This window comes from Lepidochelys olivacea, assembly GCF_965140295.1.
Source record: "Lepidochelys olivacea isolate rLepOli2 genome assembly, chromosome: 19".
Taxonomy (NCBI): domain Eukaryota; kingdom Metazoa; phylum Chordata; order Testudines; family Cheloniidae; genus Lepidochelys; species Lepidochelys olivacea.
Window position 1 is genome coordinate 19,719,825 of NC_140429.1, and position 20,740 is coordinate 19,740,564.

General features: G+C 47.6%; 1 protein-coding gene across 2 annotated transcripts in view; it reads right to left on the reverse strand.

Moving 5' to 3' along the window:
* KDM1A (lysine demethylase 1A) overlaps nt 1-20,740 on the reverse strand; it is a 183,317-nt gene that overhangs the window by 123,343 nt on the left and 39,234 nt on the right. For both annotated transcript variants that reach the window (XM_084652354.1, XM_084652353.1), the window contains 3 exons: nt 18,791-18,869; nt 16,060-16,152; nt 14,404-14,510 (listed from right to left, as the gene is read on the reverse strand). In XM_084652354.1, coding sequence (XP_084508480.1) covers nt 14,404-14,510; nt 16,060-16,152; nt 18,791-18,869 — 279 coding nt within the window. The remainder of the gene's footprint in view (nt 1-14,403; nt 14,511-16,059; nt 16,153-18,790; nt 18,870-20,740) is intronic.

Consider the following 20,740-nt stretch of genomic DNA (forward strand, 5'->3'; position numbering starts at 1 on the left):
GAACCTGGATTTGTGCTTGAAATGGCCCACCTTGATTATCATGCACATTGTAGGGAGAGTGGTCACTTTGGATAAGTTATTACCAGCAGGAGAGTGGAGTGGGAGGAGGTATTGTTTCATGGTCTCTGTGTATATAATGTCTTCTGCAGTTTCCACAGTATGCATCCGATGAAGTGAGCTGTAGCTCACGAAAGCTTATGCTCAAATAAATTGGTTAGTCTCTAAGGTGCCACAAGTACTCCTTTTCTTTTTGCGAATACAGACTAACACGACTGTTACTCTGAAACCTATCATCCGAAATGGTGACTGATGTTTTTGTAGTTCAAATAGGAGGCCTACGTGGGACAATAAGAATAGAGCACAATTCAAGATCACTAGTGTCTCCTGTTGCAATCCACCTCTGATCATCCAGTCAACCCTACGACTGCCAAGCATTTTGTGAAGCCCATCAGTGCCCTGAGGAGTCCAATCTTGTATTGGTAATGGTTTCCTCCGACCATGAATCTTAAGTACTTCCTGTAATTGGATAAATGGCTATATGGAAGTACACGTTTTGCAAGCCAAGAGTCTTGAGCCTAGAGAGATGGAATGATGGAGGCAAGTGTCACCAACCTGAACCTCAGGTCTCAGATAGGACAAAAATACCTCTCTTGGATGTGTTAAATATTGGAAGTAGAAACCTTTTCCCCTGTACCCCTGAGGACCTCTTCTAAGGCTTCTAGAAGAAGCAACAAAGCCACTCTTTTAAGACTCATGAGAAGGATCCCTGAAGAGGGAACAGTAGGAGAGTGGATGGGAGCAGACTATTCAAATGAATTGAACAGCTATGGCCAGTGCTTATAGCAGACCAAGTCCAAGGAAATAGGACAAAGAAGCTCCTGAAAGGGATAGGATAGTATACAGAGGGACCTAGACAAATTAGAGGATTGGGCCAAAAGAAATCTGATGAGGTTCAACAAGGATAAGTGCAGAGTCCTGCACTTAGGACGGAAGAATCCCACGCACCGCTACAGACTAGGGACCGAATGGCTAGGCAGCAGTTCTGCAGAAAAGGACCTAGGGGTTACAGTACACGAGAAGCTGGATATGAGTAAACAGCGTGCCCTTGTTGCCAAGAAGGCTAACGGCATTTTGGGATGTATAAATAGGGGCATTGCCAGCAGATCGAGGGACGTAATCGTTCCCCTCTATTCGACATTGGTGAGGCCTCATCTGGAGTACTGTGTCCAGTTTTGGGCCCACACTACAAGAAGGATGTGGAAAAATTGGAAAGCGTCCATCAGAGGGCAACAAAAATGATTAGGGGGCTGGAACACATGACTTATGAGGAGAGGCTGAGGGAACTGGGATTGTTTAGTCTGCGGAAGAGAAGAATGAGGGGGGGATTTGATAGCTGCTTTCAACTATCTGAAAGGAGGTTCCGAAGAGAATGGATCTAGACTGTTCAGTGGTTGCAGATGACAGAATGAGGAGTAATGGTCTCAGGTTGCAATGGGGGAGGTTTAGGTTGGATATTAGGAAAATCTTTTCCGCTAGGAGCGTAGTGAAGCACTGGAATGCTTTACCTAGGGAGGTGGTGGAATCTCCTTCCTTTGAAGTTTTTAAGGTCAGGCTTGACAAAGCCCTGGTTGGGATGATTTAGTTGGGGATTGGTCCTGTTTTGAGCAGTGGGTTGGACTAGATGACCTCCTGAGGTTCCTTCCAACCCTGATAGTCTACGATTCTATGAAAACTGGTTCCTGATGGGTTCCGATGTGGCTCCCATCAAATCTGCTGTCTGGATGTCAGGATTGGTTGATTGACAGAGAAGGCAGGCAACAGGTGTCTTCTTGAACATTATGATCATTTCTGTGATGTGTACTCCCGAAGTCTTCTCTGAGATATAGATGCGGCTGCTGGGGCTGTCTATAGGGCTCCCTATAGAAGAATAATATCCCCAGTGATCTCATGGTATCCCTTAAATCCTTTAAGGAATGCAATGCTGCTTTTACTGAAGAGCTCTATTCACTTGAGATCCTAGACCTCCCTTGGTATTCTGGATGCTAACAACTAGGAAGCCAGTCTTAGTTACAGCTGTGGCCATTTATCTCTTGGCTGTGTTGGAGGCATCCATGGCTGCCTATAGGACTGTTCTGGCAACAATTTGACCTTTATTCCTCCATAGAGTACTGTGGTACTTTCACCAGGAAGGGAGTCACCCCTAGCCCATGTACAGAAATGACACCTGGTAGTTTGCCACATGGAGTTACAATGTGGCAGTTAAGTAGGCTTTGCATCTAGACAGGTCTAGCTTTTGGGCGTCCTAGACCTTAGATGTCCCCTTTCATTAATTTCAATGTTTCCTGCACTGTTGCCACCACCAACGATCCTGGGTTTGAGTGGGAGTAGAAGTGCTCAAAGATTTTGGTGGCACCTGATAGCACTTCTGCACCCATTTAGATGTGGGCTGAATGGTAACTGGGGTTTTCCAGAGCCACTTGGTTAGCTCTAGTATGCCCTCATTTATGGGGATGAGCAATTCTGGCCCAGGCTGATGTGGTCAAAATGTCAATTACTTTATGTGATTTTTCTCATGACCATGATTTCAACATCTAAAGTCTCAGCTGAAATGCTTTAAAGTCATCAATCATTGGAGCAGGAATGCTGTGACAGCCTCATCAGGTGAGGATGACAACTTTAAGTTGAGACTGGAGGTGCTGTTCTTCCATGGCTCCCAGCTCCTGGGACCTAACATCGGAATCCAATGTTGGCAGCATGGGCAGCGATGCCTCCAAGGAGCCTGATCTCCTCTTCCTGGATCTACAGGAAGGGGTTCTGTTGTGGGACACCTGAGATGATGGTCCCCAGTAAGGCCAGGATGGCACAGTATATAGGTACTTGCTCAGTTGCGGCCAACTGGTTCAATGCCACTTTTGTCTGTTGTGATAGCACCCTGTAAGGGGGAATCTCTGGTACAGGCTTCAGGATTGTGCTCAGAAGAGAGAGAGATATCCCTGCTCAACACCAGAGAGAAGGCATAATGTGATGACAGTGAAGAACAGTACTCTTTGAATGGCAATGCCATGTGCTGGTGTCTTGGCCCTGGCTCTGGGTGTTATGCAGCACCAAAGATGTCCTCTTAACAGTTCCATGAAGGCATATATCAGTCCCATAATCCACAGAATGGTGACTTCATTGGTGTTGGCTTACCAGGTACCACCTCCTCTTTTAACAGAGAACTCATATGCCCTGTCTTTGGTGCAGTGATGTCTCTTTTCCCTCCAGGATGGTGCCTGGAGCCAATGTCATATCTGCTGTCCACCTGACCCTACCTTTCAGTCTTGCCCTTGTTTTGGGGTGTCAGTTCCAATGAGGATGTCAACACTGGAGGCATAGGTGCTGAATCTGTCTGAACCAGCATCTGTAGCAACATCAAATGCCAGAGACTGGGAGCCAAGTGTCAATGTAGCCTCTTTCAATTGTGTTTTCTTCCCTGCCTCTCCTTTGCTGCTGGACTTTAGGGTGTGGTGTCTGCTTGGAGGGGCTCTCACTGAGAAAAGACAGTTACCTTTTCCGTAACTGGTGTTCTTCAAGATGTACTCCTCATATCTATTCCACACTATGTGTGCGTGCTCGCCACGTGCACCAGTGCCGGAAGTTTTTCCCCTAACAGTACCCATAGTGGGGGAGCGCCCCCAGCAACGCCTGGAGTGGCACCTGCCTGGCGCAGTATAAGGGGAGCTACGTGCTCCCCCCACCCTTAGTTCCTTCTTGCCAGACAACTCCGACAGAAGGGAAGGTGGGTGGGATGTGGAATAGACATGAGCAACATATCTCGAAGAATGCCAGTTATGGAAAAGGTAACTGTCTTTTCTTCAAGTGATTGCTCATGTGTATTCCACAATAGGAGATTCCAAGCTATATCTGTTCGAGGTGGGTAGAAGTTCACAAGTTCCCAGGACAGAGAACAGACCTGCCGAATCCAGCGTCATCCCTGGTTTGGGGGATGATCGCTTAGTGGGAGGTGAACGTGTGAACTGAAGACCACGTGGCGGCCCTACAAATGTCCTGGATGGGGACGTGGGCCATGAAGGCAGCCGACAAGGCCTGCGCCCGAGGCAAGTGTGCCCTCACAATGGGTGGCGGGGGGACACCCGCCAGCTCATAACAGGAACGAATGCACGAACTGATCTGACTGGAAAGCCGCTGAGTGGAAATCGGCTGGCCCCTCACGCGCTCAGCTGAGGCAACAAACACTTGCAAGGACTTTCTGAACGGCTTGGTCCACTCGAGGTAGAAAGTCAGAGCCCGCTGCACATCGAGCATGTGGAGATGGCGCTCCTCACTGGACGCGTGAGGCTTGGGGCAGAGGACCAGTAGAAAAATGTCCTGATCCATGTGGTAGGCGGAGACCACCTTCAGGAGGAACGCAGGGTGTGGGAGGAGCTGGACCTTGTCCTTATGAAAGGCTGTACGGCGGCTCAGAGATCAGGGCCCTGAGCTCTGAGACTCGCCTGGCCAACGTGATTGCAGCCAGGAAGGCCACCTTCCATGAGAGGTGAGACCAGGAGCACGTGGCCAGGGGTTCAAACGGGGGCCCCATAAGATGAGGCAACACAAGGTTTAGGTCCCACTGCGGGACGGGGGTCTAGAATATGGAAAAAGATGGTCCAAACCCTTAAGGAACCGGCCAGTCATAGCATTGGAAAATACCATGTGGCCTTCCACCGGGGGATGGAAGGCCGATACGGCTGCCAGGTGCACCTTGACTGATGAGGGTGCCAGGCCCTGTGCCCTCATGTGGAGGAGGTAATCAAGGATAAGCTGGATTGGGGTGGCCACAGGGGAGACACCCTCGTCCGCCGCCCACCTAGAGAAACACGACCACTTCGCCAAATGAGCGCAGCAAATGGAGGGCCATCTACTTTGAAGAGGACACGCTGAACCTGTTCTAAGCACGTCCTTTCTTCTCCGCCTAAACACTGAGCAGCCACGCCGTGAGGTGAAGGGTCACTAGGTTGGGGTCCTGAGAGAGCAGGTCCGGGCGCAGTGGCAACAGCCACGGAGGAGCTACTGCAAGGCCCATGAGGGTCCCATATCAATGCTGCCTGGGCCACGCTGGGGCAATCAGGAGGACCCGGGCCTTGTCAGTCTTTATCTTCTCCAGGAGCCTGCTGATTAGAGGGAACGGGGGAAAGGCATAGAGAAGCTGGCTTGACCAGGACAGGATAAAAGCATTGGGGATAGTGCCCCTCGCCAGGCCGCCCCTGGAGCAGAACCGGGGGCATCGCCAGTTCTGCTGAGTTGCGAATAGGTCCACCTGGGGAGTTCTCCACCTTCAGAAGAGCCAGTGGGTCACTTCCTGGTGGAGGGACCACTCGTGATGCAAGAAAAGGTCCCTGCTCAAGCGATCCACCCTCTCATTCTGGGCGCCCGGTGGTGGAAGGTCTTCAGGTAGATGTCATGGATTATACAGAAGTCCCACAGCCTGAGGGCTTTGTGGCAGAGGATCGGGCCCCGCCTTGCCTGTCGATATAGAACATCGAGGCCGTGTTGTCCGAGAGGGGGGAGGGATAGCTCAGTGGTTTGAGCATTGGCCTGCTAAACTCTGGGTTGTGAGTTCAATCCTTGAGGAGGCCATTTAGGAATCTGGGGCAAATATTGGGGATTGGTTCTGCTTTGAGCAGGGGGTTGGACTAGATGACCTCCTGAGGTCCCTTCCAACTCTGATATTCTATGATTCTATGACCCTGACTACCTTGCCCTCCAGGTGCAAGCGGAAGGCCATACATGCCAGCCGCACCGCCCTGAGCTCCTTGACGTTTATATGTAGGGTCAGGTCTTGAGCCGACCACAGGCCTTGGGTCTGAAAGTTCCCCACATGGGCCCCCTCAACCCAGGTCTGACGCAACGGACACCAGCTCCAATGATGGAGCCCTGTCCCTGAACAGGATCCCTTGGAGAATGTTGTTTGGTGCGGACCACCATCGTAGGGAGGTGACCACAGAGTCTGGCACGGTGAGGACCTTGTCCATCCTGTCCATGGTCTGGGAGAACTGCGAGAAAACCAGAGCTGAAGGGGCCTCATCCTGAGTCTGGCGTGACAGATCACGTATGTGCACGCCAACATGTGACCCAAAAGCTGCAGGCAAGTGGCTGTTGTCACCGGGAACCTTGTGATCGAGTCGATGAGACCGTTCAGGTTTTCGAATCCGTCTGGCGGGAGAGAGGCCCTGGCCGACACTGCGTCCAGGAGCATCCCGATAAACTCTATGCGTTGGACTGGGACTAACGTGGACTGGGTGTTGTTTACAACAGGCCCAAGGCGGTGCATGTGGACAGGAGCAGCGCCACGTGATCCCTCACCTGCAACCGGGAGGTGCCTTTGATAAGCAAATCGTCCAGATAGGGAAATATCTGGACCCCCTGCTGTCTGAGGTAGGCCGCTACCACCAACATGCATTTTGTAAACACCCTGGGGCAGTGGACAGACCCAACGGGAGGACCATGAATTGGTAGTGATTCTGTCTTATCACAAAACTGAGGAAGCGCCTGTGCCCCTCAAATATGGATGTGGAAGTATGCATCCTATAGACTGAGGGCAGCGTACCAGTCCCCAGGATCCAGGGAGGGGATGATGGAGGCCAGGGAGACCATGAGGAACTTGAGTTTCACCATGTACTGGTTCAGACCTCGCAGGTCCAGGATGGGCCTGAGCCCCCCTTTGGCCTTCGGGATAAGGAAATAATGGGAGTAATACCCCTTGCCCATGAACTCCTCTGGCACCGCCTCTATCGCTCCTAGTCCTAGGAGCCACCCCACCTCCTGCTCGAGCAGAGCTTCGTGCGTGGGGTCCCCCAAGAGGGATGGGGGCATGGGGGAAGTAAACTGGAGGGTGTAACCCTGGGAGATGGTGTTGAGAGCCCATCGGTCCAAGGTTAGACGCGACCATTCAGGGAGGAAAGCACACAACCGATTGGAGAAGGGGAGCTTTATTGGGGGTGGATCCCTGATGAGGACTTGCAGGGTGCCTCCAAACGTCCCATCAAAAGCACCTTTTCTCCGCCTGCTTGCCCTTGGAGGATCCAGGCTGGGGGGCAGGCTGAGACTGCCTCTGAGGGCTCCTCATAGTCCCGCTGCTTCTTATTGGCGGCCTCATACTTCAGGAGGGCGGCCTGGGCAGGAGTCTGCTGCGGCTTGAACTTAGGTTTTGCCGGAGCTGGGACATAGAGGCCCAGAGTCTGGAGGGTCGTGCGTGAGTCTTTCATGCCAAGCAGCCTTGTATCTGTTCCTGCCACAAACAGAGCTTTCCCATCAAACGGGAGATCCTGCATGGAAGACTGCGCCTTGCTGGATAGCCCAGAGAGCAGGAGCCATGACGCCCGTCTCATGCACACCACAGAGGCCATTGATCGTGCGGCCATTTCCGCAGCATCCAAGGCTTCCTGAAGGGACGCCCTAGCGGCCGCTGCCCCTTCCTCCACCAGCGCCTTGAACTCCTTCCTATTGCGCTCCTGGAGGGAGTCCTCAAACTTGGGCAGGGAGCCCCACAGATTGAATTCATACCGGCCCAGGAGAGCCTGATGGTTTGCCACAAGTAACTGGAAGCTTGAAGACTAATAAATTTTCCTTCCGAAAGAGTCCGGCCTCCGAGAGTCTTTGTTCTTTGGGGTCAGGGTTGGCTGACCCTGCCGTTCCCTGTGGTTGACCGACTCGACCACCAGGGAGTTGGGCGCCGGGTGGGTATACAAGTACTCATGCCCCTTAGTGGGTACAAAGTACTTGTGTTCTGCCTTCTTAGAGATGGGGGCCAACAAGGCCGGTGTTTGCCACAGGGCACTTGAAATCTTAGTCACCCCTTCATGGAGAGGCAAGGCCACCCTACCCGGTGCCAACGGGGACAACACGTTAAACAGGGAGTCTGAGGGCTCCTCCATCTCCTCTGCTTGGAGGTGGAGGCTTGCTGCCACCCTCTAAGAGTTCTTGATGGGCCCTGAAGTCCTCCTGTGGGGCAGAGCCGGGCGGGGTGAGGAGGCCGGTGCGATGCTCTGGGTATCGGCCAGCACCAGACGGTCCACCACCTGGTTGGACTGTGGGCATGGTGCTGAGGACATACATCCCACCAACTCCTTTCTCGGGGGTCTGGAGAGGGAGGCTGACGGTGTCTCCGAAGCTCTGGCCACCGAGCGAGCTGCCACCGGGGGCTGCGCCGGAGGCCACAGTGCCCACTGGTACCATTGGGCCAGCCACAACACTCAGTGCCGCTGCATCTGCTGTGGCACTGGCAGGGCCAGCTGTTCGGGTTGGCTGGCCTGGCCCATCGAAGGACGGTTACAAATGGAGGCCGGGCTGGTGTAAGATTTGCTGCTGTTTCTAGCCCGGGAGGAGCAGCAGTGCCAGGATCTACGTCGGCCAGAGGACCACGATCTCAACGTGGAGGACCGATGCTGACGGTAACAGCTGCTCCGCGAACGGCCTCGGCGGGCAGACCCACAACAGCGAGACGCCAGCGACTGACGCCCGGGGCTGCGACGTCTTGGCAGAGACTTGGAGCGGGAGTCCAAGAGGGAAAGGCGTCAATGACCGTGCCGTGACCGACTGCGGTACCCCCTCCGAGACGAGGACCGTTGGCGACGCCTGCCGCAGTCCTGTCGATATTCGCTCCTTGAGGACGAGCAGTGCTGAGAGTCCCGGCTGGATGGAACCCAACCAGACAGTCTGGTCTATGTCCTGAGCGATCCACATAGACTATGCCCTGAACGGTCACTGGGCGGCGAAGGGCGTCGGGAATATTCCCTCGACCGAGACTGGTACCGGGCCGGAGGCAACTGCGGAGATCCCAGCAGCGGCTTGCCTGTGGAGCGTGGTGCTGACATCAGCGGCACTCCGGGCACCGGCATGGACATCACATCCCAGGCCGCCGGGAGGACTTCAGGCGTGGATGGCATCCAGACATCCGGAGAGGCCTGTTCCGAAGGGGCCAGGCTACTCTGCTCAATGTGAGTCAGAGGCCTGGGTCCCAGTGGGGATCGAGGACTGCCTGACATGGGCCTAGCCTCTGTCCCAGACTTCCCTCAGTGCCACTGCAAAGAGGGAGTCTTCCTGGCCCTCTTGGCGTGCCCCGTCAATGGGGAGCAGTGCCGACTGATCGATGGCACCGGAGGGACACCGTGTACCAACGTCATGGTGTCGGTTTGGAGCGGTGTGTCGGAGTTGGGGTCAGCACCGACTCCATCAACATGGCCCGGAGCCTAATGTCCCTTTCTCTTTTGGTCCGGGGCTTAAACGGCTTGCAAATTTGCATCTTTCGCTGATATGGGTTTCTCCCAAACAGCGCGAACAGTCTGTGTGCGGGTCACTTCTTGGCATAGAACGCCTACAAGAGCTGCAAGACTTAAACCCAGGGGCGCGAGGCATGCCCCGGCCCGGGCTCACTGACTAACTAAACTAACTAAACAGCTAACTAACTACAGGTACTAACACTGAACGAACGAACAGTTCTGGGGACGAGCTACAGCCACGCTGGAGCAGGAGTAGTTCTGATGCACCTTCACTGGTGGCAAGAAGGAACTAAGGGTGCAGGGAGCATGCAGCTCCCCTTATACCGCGCCAGGCAGGTGCCATTCCAGGGATCGCGGAGGGCACTGCCCCCACTATGGGTACTGCTAGGGGAAAATCTTCCAGCACTGGTGCACGTGGCGAGCACGCACACCTTATGTGGAACAGACATGAGCAACCACCTCGTAGAAGAACTACCATTTTGGTTCTTTGGAGGTGGATGCCAGATCTGAGGTGACACATCCATTGTGTAAATGTAATATCAGCCACGTGTACCTCGACTTGAGAGTTCTCGTGGAGGACTTATACACTGAACATGTATCAGAGAAGTGGCTTTCCCCCAGACACAGTGATAATTTGCTGTGCTGATGGACCACAGGAATGAACTTGCTGCTGGTCAGGCAGGGCTTAAACCCTAAGGGTTTCTAGTCTGCCAAGCGCCTAACGCCTCTGTACAGAGGGCATATCTTCATCTTTTAAGTGGAGCATCCAAGCTAAAGAATTAACGAAGACCGAGGATGAAGACAGATTCTCTTCACAGAGCTCGTCAAGAGGATGAATTCAATGCTCAGAGAAGTACAGCGGGTTGGACATTTGACAGGGTTCCATCTTGATGACACAAGCGGCAAGAGGAAACTGAGGGAGAGTCGTATCCACTCTGCTCTTTATACCTTCACATGGAAGCACAAAATAGCAAAGGGCACATGCACAGCCCTGATGTACACTGCAATTAAAAAAAAAAAAAATCTGATCTTACATGCATGGGATGCATGCACCCCTACAATAGGATCCAAACTGACATACTCGAACAATCCTCCACAAGCTTGGGATAGACTAGATCAGTGGCCCCCAAACTACGGGATGCGCTCCTCCAGGGGGGCACCTAGAAATGTTCAGGGGGCTCAGCGGGCCCAAGACAACCCCCTTGGGGAGGGAGCACCACACAGGACTGCTCTGCCTCCAGCCGTGGCCATGGCTTCTGGCCCCGCCCCAACCCCCAGCCACAGCTCCATTTCTGGCCTTGGCCCGTTGCTTGGCTGCAGTTCCACATCTGGCCACAGCCCCAGCCCCGACCACAGCTCTGCTCCCAGACCCTGGCCCTCCCGCTCCGGGGTGGGGCGGGATTTTGTGAAAGAAGATATGGAATCTCTGCTAACATCTGTAGATGACAAAGATTGGTAAATGGCAACTGATGAAGACAGGTCACTGAGAGGCAAAAATCTGATATTTTAATATGATTAAGTATGAGGTTCTACAACTAAGAACAAAACACTGGACTAGATGGTTATTTAATCTCAGATTTCAAGCATTAAACTGCTCCTCCAAAGGTTCTGCTTGAGCATGTAACCAGCACAATCTACATCTAAATACCAAACATTCTTTAACCGTCACTCACAATAAGACAATATTGTCTATCTATTAATTCTCTCATAGAAGAGCCAGCTGCCAATATAGAAAACAGCTACTAAGCAGCTCTGCCCATTTCAGCTCAGAAGCAGAATTTTTTTTTCTTAGCACAAGGTACTGACCCTTTAAGAGCCTGCTTGACCCCTTGACCCCTCCCCCTCCTGAGAACAGCTTCAAAACTGGAAAAAAAGATACAAGAGACAGACACACCCCCTGGATTGGCTGATGTATGTTAAGTGGTATTCTCATTGATAGACAAGACATAAGCTTTACTATTCTCTTACATCTTATATTCTCAGTTGCATCTGAGGAAGTGAGCTGTAGCTCACGAAAGCTTATGCTCTAATAAATTGGTTAGTCTCTAAGGTGCCACAAGTCCTCCTTTTCTTTTTGCGAATACAGACTAACACGGCTGTTACTCTGAAACCTATTCTCTTACAAGTAGCCAGCTACCAATACAGATAACTAGGAAGTAGTATTTAAAAGATTGTCTTTTAAATCAGCGATTTGGAAGAAAATATGAAATCTCTGCTAACATCTATAGATGACAAAGATTGATAGATAACAAATGATTAAGACAGGTCACTGAGAGGCAAAAATCAGACACTTTAATTTGGGTAAGTGTGAGCTTGCACATCTAAGAACAAAACGATGTCAGACACACAGGGCTGGGATCTAGTCTGGAGAACAGTGACTCTGAAAAGGACTTAGAATATCATGGTTGGAAGGGACCTCAGGAGGTCATCTAGTCCAACCCCCTGCTCAAAGCAGGATCAATCCCCAATTTTTGCACCAGATCCCTAAATGGCCCTCTCAAGGATTGAACTCACAACCCTGGGTTTAGCAGGCCAATGCTCAAACCACTGAGCTATCCCTCCCCCCCATACTTGTGGGGTATGGAACAGGAAACCCAGTAGTATGCTATGACAAAAAGAGCTAGTGTTATCCTTGTATATATAAAAATTGGAATATTCAAAAGTAGGGTATTACCACCTCTGCTGCTGTTAAAAATTGCACAGAGTTCAGATAAAAGCTACAGAAGTCATTCGTGGTCTAAAGAGCTCAATGTATTCAGCTTATCAAACAGAATGTTAACAAGTGATTTGATCATGATTTAATAAGTATCTACATAGAGAAGATTTCTAACAAAGACATAAGATCCAAAGGCTGCAAGTTGAAGTCAGCAAAGTTCAAACTGTAAAGATGCAGCAACTTAAACAATAAGTGCAGTTAACCACTGAAACAGCTTATCAAGGAGTATATAACACTTTTTATCACCTGGAATCTAAACAACCAAAACTGGATCTCCTAAAAGATAAGTCCCAGTTCAGCAACTGGGTTGGATGCATGATTCATGGGGTGAAATTCTATCACCTATACTATGCAGGAGGTCAGATTAGATTCCTTATGATCTTAAAAGATAGAATATGAATAGCAAAAGAGAAGGAATAAATAAATAAGCAGATTGGGCAACTTCAAAATCCGTATACTAGGCAAATATAAGTGAAGGAATTGTGTAATTGAAAAGAAACACACTAGATTCTGTCTGCAGGATTCTGAAACAATAGGAAGCAATGTCTAGATTCCAGTGTCTAGAATATTTTGATATCCATCTGAAAACTACAGCCTGCAAGACTCCTCCTACCTTTTTAGTTATAAACATAGGGCATGGAGGGGCATCCAACTTTTAAATGCAACTGTCCTTTCAGCGTGGAAGATGAGTGCTCTTAACCCACAGAAGCCAATTTGCATTCCTTGGACAGGTAAAAGAGCTAAGGACAAATAAAAGGAAGGAAGTCATGTTGATGCGTAAAGGACAATAAGTCTTGGGTGAAAATTAAATTCCTATTCCAAGAATTTTAAGAAGGTACTCTTGGAAGACACCACCTTAATTCTCTGACCCTCCCTGAAGAGGCAATTACTACCAAGAAACCATCTTTGAGAGACAAGAAAAGAAAAGGTGAATTGTGGTTCAGAGCAGGTGAATGAGCAAAACAAAGGACGAAACAAATCACACTTAGCCACTATACACAGTATACTGGATGAAACTATAACTAAAAATAGAATAAAACATCTAAAATGTGATGTGATCCAAAAATGTGATAGGTTCTAACCAGGATGCTTTCTACAAAGGAAAGAAGTGTTTCACCAACCTATTAGAATTTTTCAGACAGGTCAGTAAAGTGATGGTTAAAGCAGAACCAGTCAACATAACTTAGACTTTCAAAAGGCTTTGACGAGGTCACTCACAAGAGACTACTAAAGAGCCTAAATAATGGGGGGAGAGGCAAATATTGTCATAAATCAAAAACTAGCTGAGAAACGGGAAAAAGAGCAGGAATAAATGGTCAATTGACTAATAGCAGGGTGCCTTAAAGTCCCATCACAGGCCTGGTGTTCAATATATTAGTGTTCTAGAAAAGGGTCTGAGTAGCAAGATAGCAAAATTTGAAGATAACAAAGTTACTTAGGTTTGTCAGATCCAGATAAGACTACAGAAAGTTCAGAGGGACTCATCCAAGTGAGGTGAATATTAATTTAGAATGACTACGTTGCACAATCAGCTCAAAAAAGTGACCTGGCATGATTGCTGGCAGGTCAGTGAAAACTTCTAAAGCTTTAAAGTTTAAACTTCAGCTGCAGTTTAAAAGGTTGGAGGGGGGGGGGGGGGCGCGGGCATGGTACGAAGGTGCAAAAATGTTAGGAACCATCAAGAATGGGACGAAGAACACAGAAAAATGTCTCTGGCAACCTGAGCTGGGGGGAAATTCCTTCCTGTTCCAAATATCGCAATCAGTTAGACCCTGAGCATGTAGGCAAGACCCACCAGCCAGACACCCTCGCCCCAAAGATTATTCTTTTCTACTCTGGAGAAAGAATGGGGTTTTGGTGCTGTCCTGATATTTGATATAGCTGCAGTGTGTGACTGTTATATCTGTATGGACTGCTGGGGGAACTGAAGGAACGAAAATGAGATCACAAGACTTACTACTCAAGGAAGCAGATTTTTTGGAACACAAACCCTTGCATGGATAATTACCTAAATGTGCACCCTTGGCCCAAAGAATTCCATCTTAATCTTGGTGGAAGGGGTATTTGTTAAGTGCTTGCCTAATGATCTTCTGGACTACACAAGAGTGAGATGACGGCACTGACTACAGCTCTTGCTACACAAAAAAAAAAAAAAAAAAAAAGAACGATGGCACCACCACACTCTCTTAAGAGGCAGGGGCTGGTGCACTGAACAAAGAAATCTGAATATTCCTGCTTCTGAGCTGAAGTAGGTCTAGCTACCTAGCTGCCCATCTGGATTGGCAATGGTCACAGCCACAAGTTCACCAGTCCCAGTGCATGCTGTCACAGGGCACTCAATCGTATCAGTGTCTTATCAGTTGTAATGACTGGCTAAATAAGTTTGTTTCATAAGCTAAATTCTCTCTTTGAGCAGCAAGTTCATACCCTGGCTTCCAGAAGCGTGACATCCATCCCAAAACTCTGCAACTGGCGAGCGGCAGCCAAGCCAGAGACTCCAGAACCTATAATGATCACCTTGCCAGTCTTCTTAGCTAGAGAAATGAAAGCATAAGTTACAGGATAGACTTGTGTATTGATGCAAGCCTAGGAGTCCAAGCTCAATTTTAGTCCTGAAATTAGTAAGGATGGAAGTCTATTTTAAAAAAAGTTTAATAGTAAAATGTAGCTATGATTGCTTCATCACAGATAGTTGTTAGCAGGAAAAATCTGTATAATTCTGAATTAAATATAATCAGCACTTAGTAGCCAGCAGAAAAATGCAGGTAAAGCACAATCTAGGTAGAAAGTTAATAGCAACAGTCACCTGAACAGAGACCCTAGACTGCATGTTCACACAAGGGCACTGGGGCCAGGAGGATATCTGTAACCGGGAGGGATCTCCCTATCAGACATTTCCACTCTGGGGAAAGAGGCAGTTCTAGGAGGATTGTGCAGCTGAGCAAAGGAATCAGCTCATTTGTCATTCTGAAGGAAGGTATTTTGGTTCCTTCTCTCTTTCATGGAGGAGTCGGAAGCATTGGGCAGGGCTGGGTCAGATGCTGATTTGAAAGTGCAATCTGCAATCTATACACATTGATCTGCATCTGGACAAGATGCAGACTTCCAGGGACACTGAGGTGGTTTCGGTTTAAAAGGGAAAGTTATTTTTAAATATGAGATCTTCAAAGAAGCCACAACAGTCTTCCTCTTTGGCTTGTGCTCCCAAGCAAAAACTCACATTGTACTAAGATTTGTGCACCTTTGAGGTAGTGTCAGTGGAGGTGAATTAGCACAACATCCCTCCCTTTGACAGGTCAATCATGTACCACCTGTCAGCTACAACACTCTCAGCTTCCTGGAACCTTCCAAACAGTCCCTCAATTATGCAGGAAGTAGGATCCCCAAAAGCAAGGCAATCAGCAAAATATTTTGTTAAAGTATAAAAACAACAATGCAGCATAGGGAAAACGGAAGAGAAAAACAACACTTAGTGCAGGATCCTCAAACTAAGGAGAACGGGTGAGTAATTTGAGAGATGACACATAAGGGTTGTCTACATATAAAATTGTATTGCTTTAACGATACTGGAAAAGATAGAACCTCCCCCCATGCAATGAGGAAATCTTTAAAGGATTCTATAAAAAATAAAATAGAAAAGCTATACACAACTTCATAGAACTAAGGAAAATGTATTGTTCTTGCACAATAAAATTTGAATTTTTTCTCAGCCATTTCATTTCACTGGGAATAAGAACATGACAAATTTGGAAGTTTTAAATTCCAAGTGTTACACACAAACAAAAAGTCTGAAATATTCATTGCGAAACATTTTTTACTCCAAAGTAACTCAAATACAGGACAGGCAGCACTCGTATTGTGGCTATGAATGACAGAAATATCTATAAATATAACATCTTCAAATTTTTCAGATAATTCAGCTTTGGGCTGAGGAAAAAAATGCAAAATTTTGGCCAAAAAGGAATTTTTTGGCCCTTCTCAAGCCTTTACTAGTGTTCCAATATCATGATGCTAAAAATAAGGTACATTTTGGGCCCACAGATCACAGAAAATTACTTAATTTGAAATCACTTGTAAACCTACTTGGTAGAGGCTTTACCCTTTTGTAGATACCGAAGTTGATTAGGCCATGACGCTCTAGATAGCTATGCACTCTGTGAACTAGCACAGTGTCACCTACAGAATAAGAAAGGTTAAATAATTATGTATTTTAATTACTCTCTTTATTAAAACAATCCAGAGTGACATTTACTGGATGGCCTAATGGAATTACATAGGATGAAGAAATACTTAGACTGATGCCTACCTTTAATAAAACTAACCACACTCACACCACCCATGTGCATCACTGTAAGAGACCATTTACTGTGCAAATTTCACTCCCCACTTTGATACTCTAGGTGAACAGTGATATAGCTGCTTTGCATAGCCCTGCAGGACCCACAGCACTAGGAACCAAAGGGATCATCTAACTCTTCCTTGATTAGCCAGTGTGCAGCGCAGCTGCCTACTGGCATTGGGGAGGCACCTTTGCCTTGCTGTCATTCAGCACTTGAGCACTCTAGACAGTGTGGAATGTATTTTTAAGAGACTAAATACATTTTTTGTATTTGCAGATGTTTGATTGGGGAACTGGGTCCAGTCATGGTGCTACAGGCAGATAATAAACCAGGTCTCTCTTCCTTTTCACATATTCCTGCTAAATTATAGGAGTCTAATTCAAGTTGATTCTTTTCTGAGGTTCTATCATTCACAGTTCCCCTCTACTTCAGACACACCAAGAGAGCTACCAGCACTGTCCCTGACCCTCACCAGACTCCCCATGTAAGCATGTTCAGTAGGGGGAAGCCTACTCCTTCCTCTCCATGCAGTCTGTACACTACTTATAGATGGTGCTCACCTCCTTACTTTTTTTATTGCAGGTGCTGTGAATGTGATGGGAAGAGAGAGGGAGGGGTGCCTTGGGGTGTTTGTCCCCTCTTTTCATAGTGTCAGTCCCCCCCTTGAAATACATTTCCAGCTGAAATTCAGGAGACAGATATAAGGATGTTCCCTTCTGGTTGTTTCCCCCTGTCTGAACTTCCTTTGTCTTCCCTGTGACGCTGTATGGAATATGGGAGACGCTTTAGAATATTATGGATACCAATACTGTAAAATTGCAATGAGTCATGCCAGAAATGCCATGTAGGGTATCTGCAAAAATGTTACAATTTGCCTAGTATGATAATCTTGCTTATATGTTTGTATCACCTTTGCATTATAAGTTATAGATAAGTAGGATATATAGCTGTATTGCAAACTTGTGCTGTGCATCTGGGTGACACCCTCAGACAGATTGGCATTGGCACTGCCTAGCCTGCTTGATGGTCCATCAAGGGACATCAGCTGTACAATAAACCCATTGAAAGACCAGGGACTACACCGGATGAGTCAGCAAGCCATGTAGGGGCATACCTATGGACAAAGAACTCTAAGGCTTTTCCATGTGCTGTGAAGCTTGTGTTTGAGACACAGGAACTACAAGCCCCATGGCAAAAGAATATACAGTAACTCCTCACTTAAAGTCATCCCAGTTAACATTGTTTCATTGTTACGTTGCTGATCAATTAGAGAACATGCTCATTTAAAATTGCTGGTGGGGGCTTGGAACCAGCGTGGACCGGCAGCCCCCCTATCAGCTCCCCATTCCCCTAAGTTCCCTGTGCAGCAGCCCCCCAGCAGACTATCAATTCCCTCCCCACACTGCCATGTGCTGTGCCTGCCCTGCTCTTGCCCTTTGCCTTGGAGCTGCTCCCCAGAGCCTCCTGCTTGCTGTGCAGAGGGTGGGGAGGTTAATGTCAGGGTGTCCCCCTCCCCCCTGCTTACCCCATTTCCATAGAGTGGGGGGAGAAGAGATGAGACAACAGGGCTCGGGAAGGAGGGAGCCTCCTGGCAGCAGGTGTGGTCTCAACTTGCTGATCTACTTAAAAAGGCAGTGTACTTGGAGTGGGGTCAGCATACATAAAGGGGCCTTGTGCATCTCTCTCTCTCACACACAGGGTGTGTGTGTCTGTCTGCTATGCTGTCTCCCCTTCCTCTATTCGTGCTGCCTTGTAGAGCAAGAGGCTACATTAACAGCTGCAGAAGGGAACTGTTCTAGTCAAAGGTGGACGAGGAGGCAGCAGTAGAAACAGTTGCTAATAACAACATGTGTTAAAGGTTCAGAACTTTGATCTTGGAAAATTCTGGCCAAGCCTCAGAGGAGAAGTAGAAATCCAAGTGAGGGATTTCTTACACTTACTCTGAGAATTTTCCAATGACCGCATGTGTTCCACAAACATCTTCCCACTACAGAGGGAGACTGCATTTCTTACTTTAGGAATCAAATTTCATGCAGTGTGGATATATCCATGTTTAAGATTCACTTTGGCACAACTGGTAAACAACTGAAAACAGCAAACACTGTGAAACATGAGATTCTCTCCATAAATTAATTTTTGCTTCTCTTTCATAAGATTAATTTATCTCTAGACTGAAGTTATTCTGTGAGGAACTGTAACTTGACAGAATTCACTTTTGCTTGGAAATGTTCAGAAAGTAATTTTAGAAGTGCTCCCACATCTGATTTAAACAGCTATCCAATAAACATTCTTCCCAATTTTATAGTCAAACACCCAATGGACTCCACTTTCCTAGTCAAACATTATGGTTCTAAGAACCAAAGAAACAATTGTTTGGGACCTGGCTGAGGGTCTTCTTGATCTGAAACAGCTTTTTCTCAGCACAGACTGACAAACAGCAGCAATGAGGTTTCACTGAAAAATTGTCAACTTACTGTTATAAGGTGCTTCTAGTTGTTGAAGAGTTGCCTCAAATGTCAGCTGAATCTTTGGGTTGTCCAACCAAAGCTGCAACTGTATTTAAAACAAAAACAGTATGTATGTGTGTTTAGAAAGAGAGGAAAAAAAACACACACACACACAAAATCTTTAATGTTGTAATGAAGTTTCAACTCATAAGAACAATTTAAGTTTTTGTACAGCTGTCACATAGACAAGAAGTAAAAACTATATATAATGCAGACTTTTTTCTATGATACCGTCCGGATATTCTTAAAGTATGATTGAATGCAGTGCTTTATTTCCCCATACCACCTCAAAGAAGACAAAACACATATAATCATTGATCTCCCCATCCTATTTACAAGAAAGCCTATGAAAACAAGCATTAAGTGCCACAACACTTTCCATAATAAATGATTACATACACACAAGCAAGCCAAATTAAGGTTGCAAAGGCATTTCCCAACTTTTGAGTGCTTGACTTTGCAACCCCAGCATCCTTCCAATGTAGTTTCTTTGTAACATTGTGTTTATACACACATCACATATGATGTAGTGCTATCCACGCAATCAGCTGCAAGGTCATTATGATAAAACTGCATTTATCTTACACCTTTAGCCATCTCACCTACACTGAGAACACTAATCCATGTCCACTGAAATTAACAACAACATTCCAGATCTGATTTAATATTACACACAATCTTAAAAGAACATTACAGTTGTAAAGCCAAGCACTCAAAAGTGCCAGAATTAAGCCTCCCTGTGCACATGCATTATGGTGATCTTTAGTTACGTGATCACATACTACTTTTACCACAAGACCCATCTCATTCAGTGCACAAAATGGACAGTGTTTACTTAAGGAGCAGCTATTCAACACACTGTTTTATCCTCCTTGTTTAATGTGTGACCTTAATCCTTATTTACTGCACACTAATCAAACCATGCTGAACACAATTATTTTTCCTCGTGAGTTTTTTCTACGGCTTTCATAGAGCTGTGTAAGATCGAAAGCTTCTCTCTCACCAACAACAGTTGGTCCAACAAAAGATCTCACCCACCTTGTCCCCAAAAGTTTCAAGTCAGACAGCCCAAAAATGAGGATCACACAACTAGTGACCACCTATGAAAAGTTTGGTTTAAGTGACTGCCCAGCATCCAGAGCAGCATTCCAATCCCTAGTTGCCTCCATCCCCAAACTCATGGTCTGGATCTCCTTGTCCAGGCAGTCTCAGTCTCACCCCCACCAGCTCACAGTCTCCTTGCCCTTCCAGTGCCTCAGCTTCCCCATTTTTACAAACAGGAATAATAAGACTAATGTCCATTGTAAAGTGCTTTGAGATCTAAAGATGAAAAGCACAGTCCTAATCTTCCCCTATCCTCCCAGTTTCTCCCCCTTTCCAGACCGTCTCGCCAGATTTCTCGGTCTCAATCAACTTCCTGGTATGGCTTTCATTCCCTCTGCGTTCAAGTCAGATGGCTTCCTCCTTCATGATGTCTGGGTGCAAGCGGGGGGGAGGGGGAGGAAGAGGCGAGGCATTGAGAGTACAGGAGAGATTGGCACCCTGCTTTCAGCTTCAGTGGCCGGCCCACTCTGGAGCAGCCGGAAGCAGCCATTACATGGAACATCTAGCTTTGTCCCTGTAGCCCTGGCCTCTGAGAATAGCACATGAACAGTCTGGTCACCACTAGGAGCTGTGAGGGGTTCAAGTATGCTCAGCAATGACAGAACTGGAGATTTAACTGTTAAAATTAAAGAAACCTCTGATCATGCACAAACTGCAATTTTTCAAAGGACTTCTAATTTCATCGAATTTAGACAGATTTTCAGAGACAGCAAGAAACACATCCCTGACACACAGACCACCTGCCACGCCTGCCAAATGTCAAATCCCTTCATCAAAGCATGGAGGTGCTAGAGCTGTTCAAAGAAAAGGTGA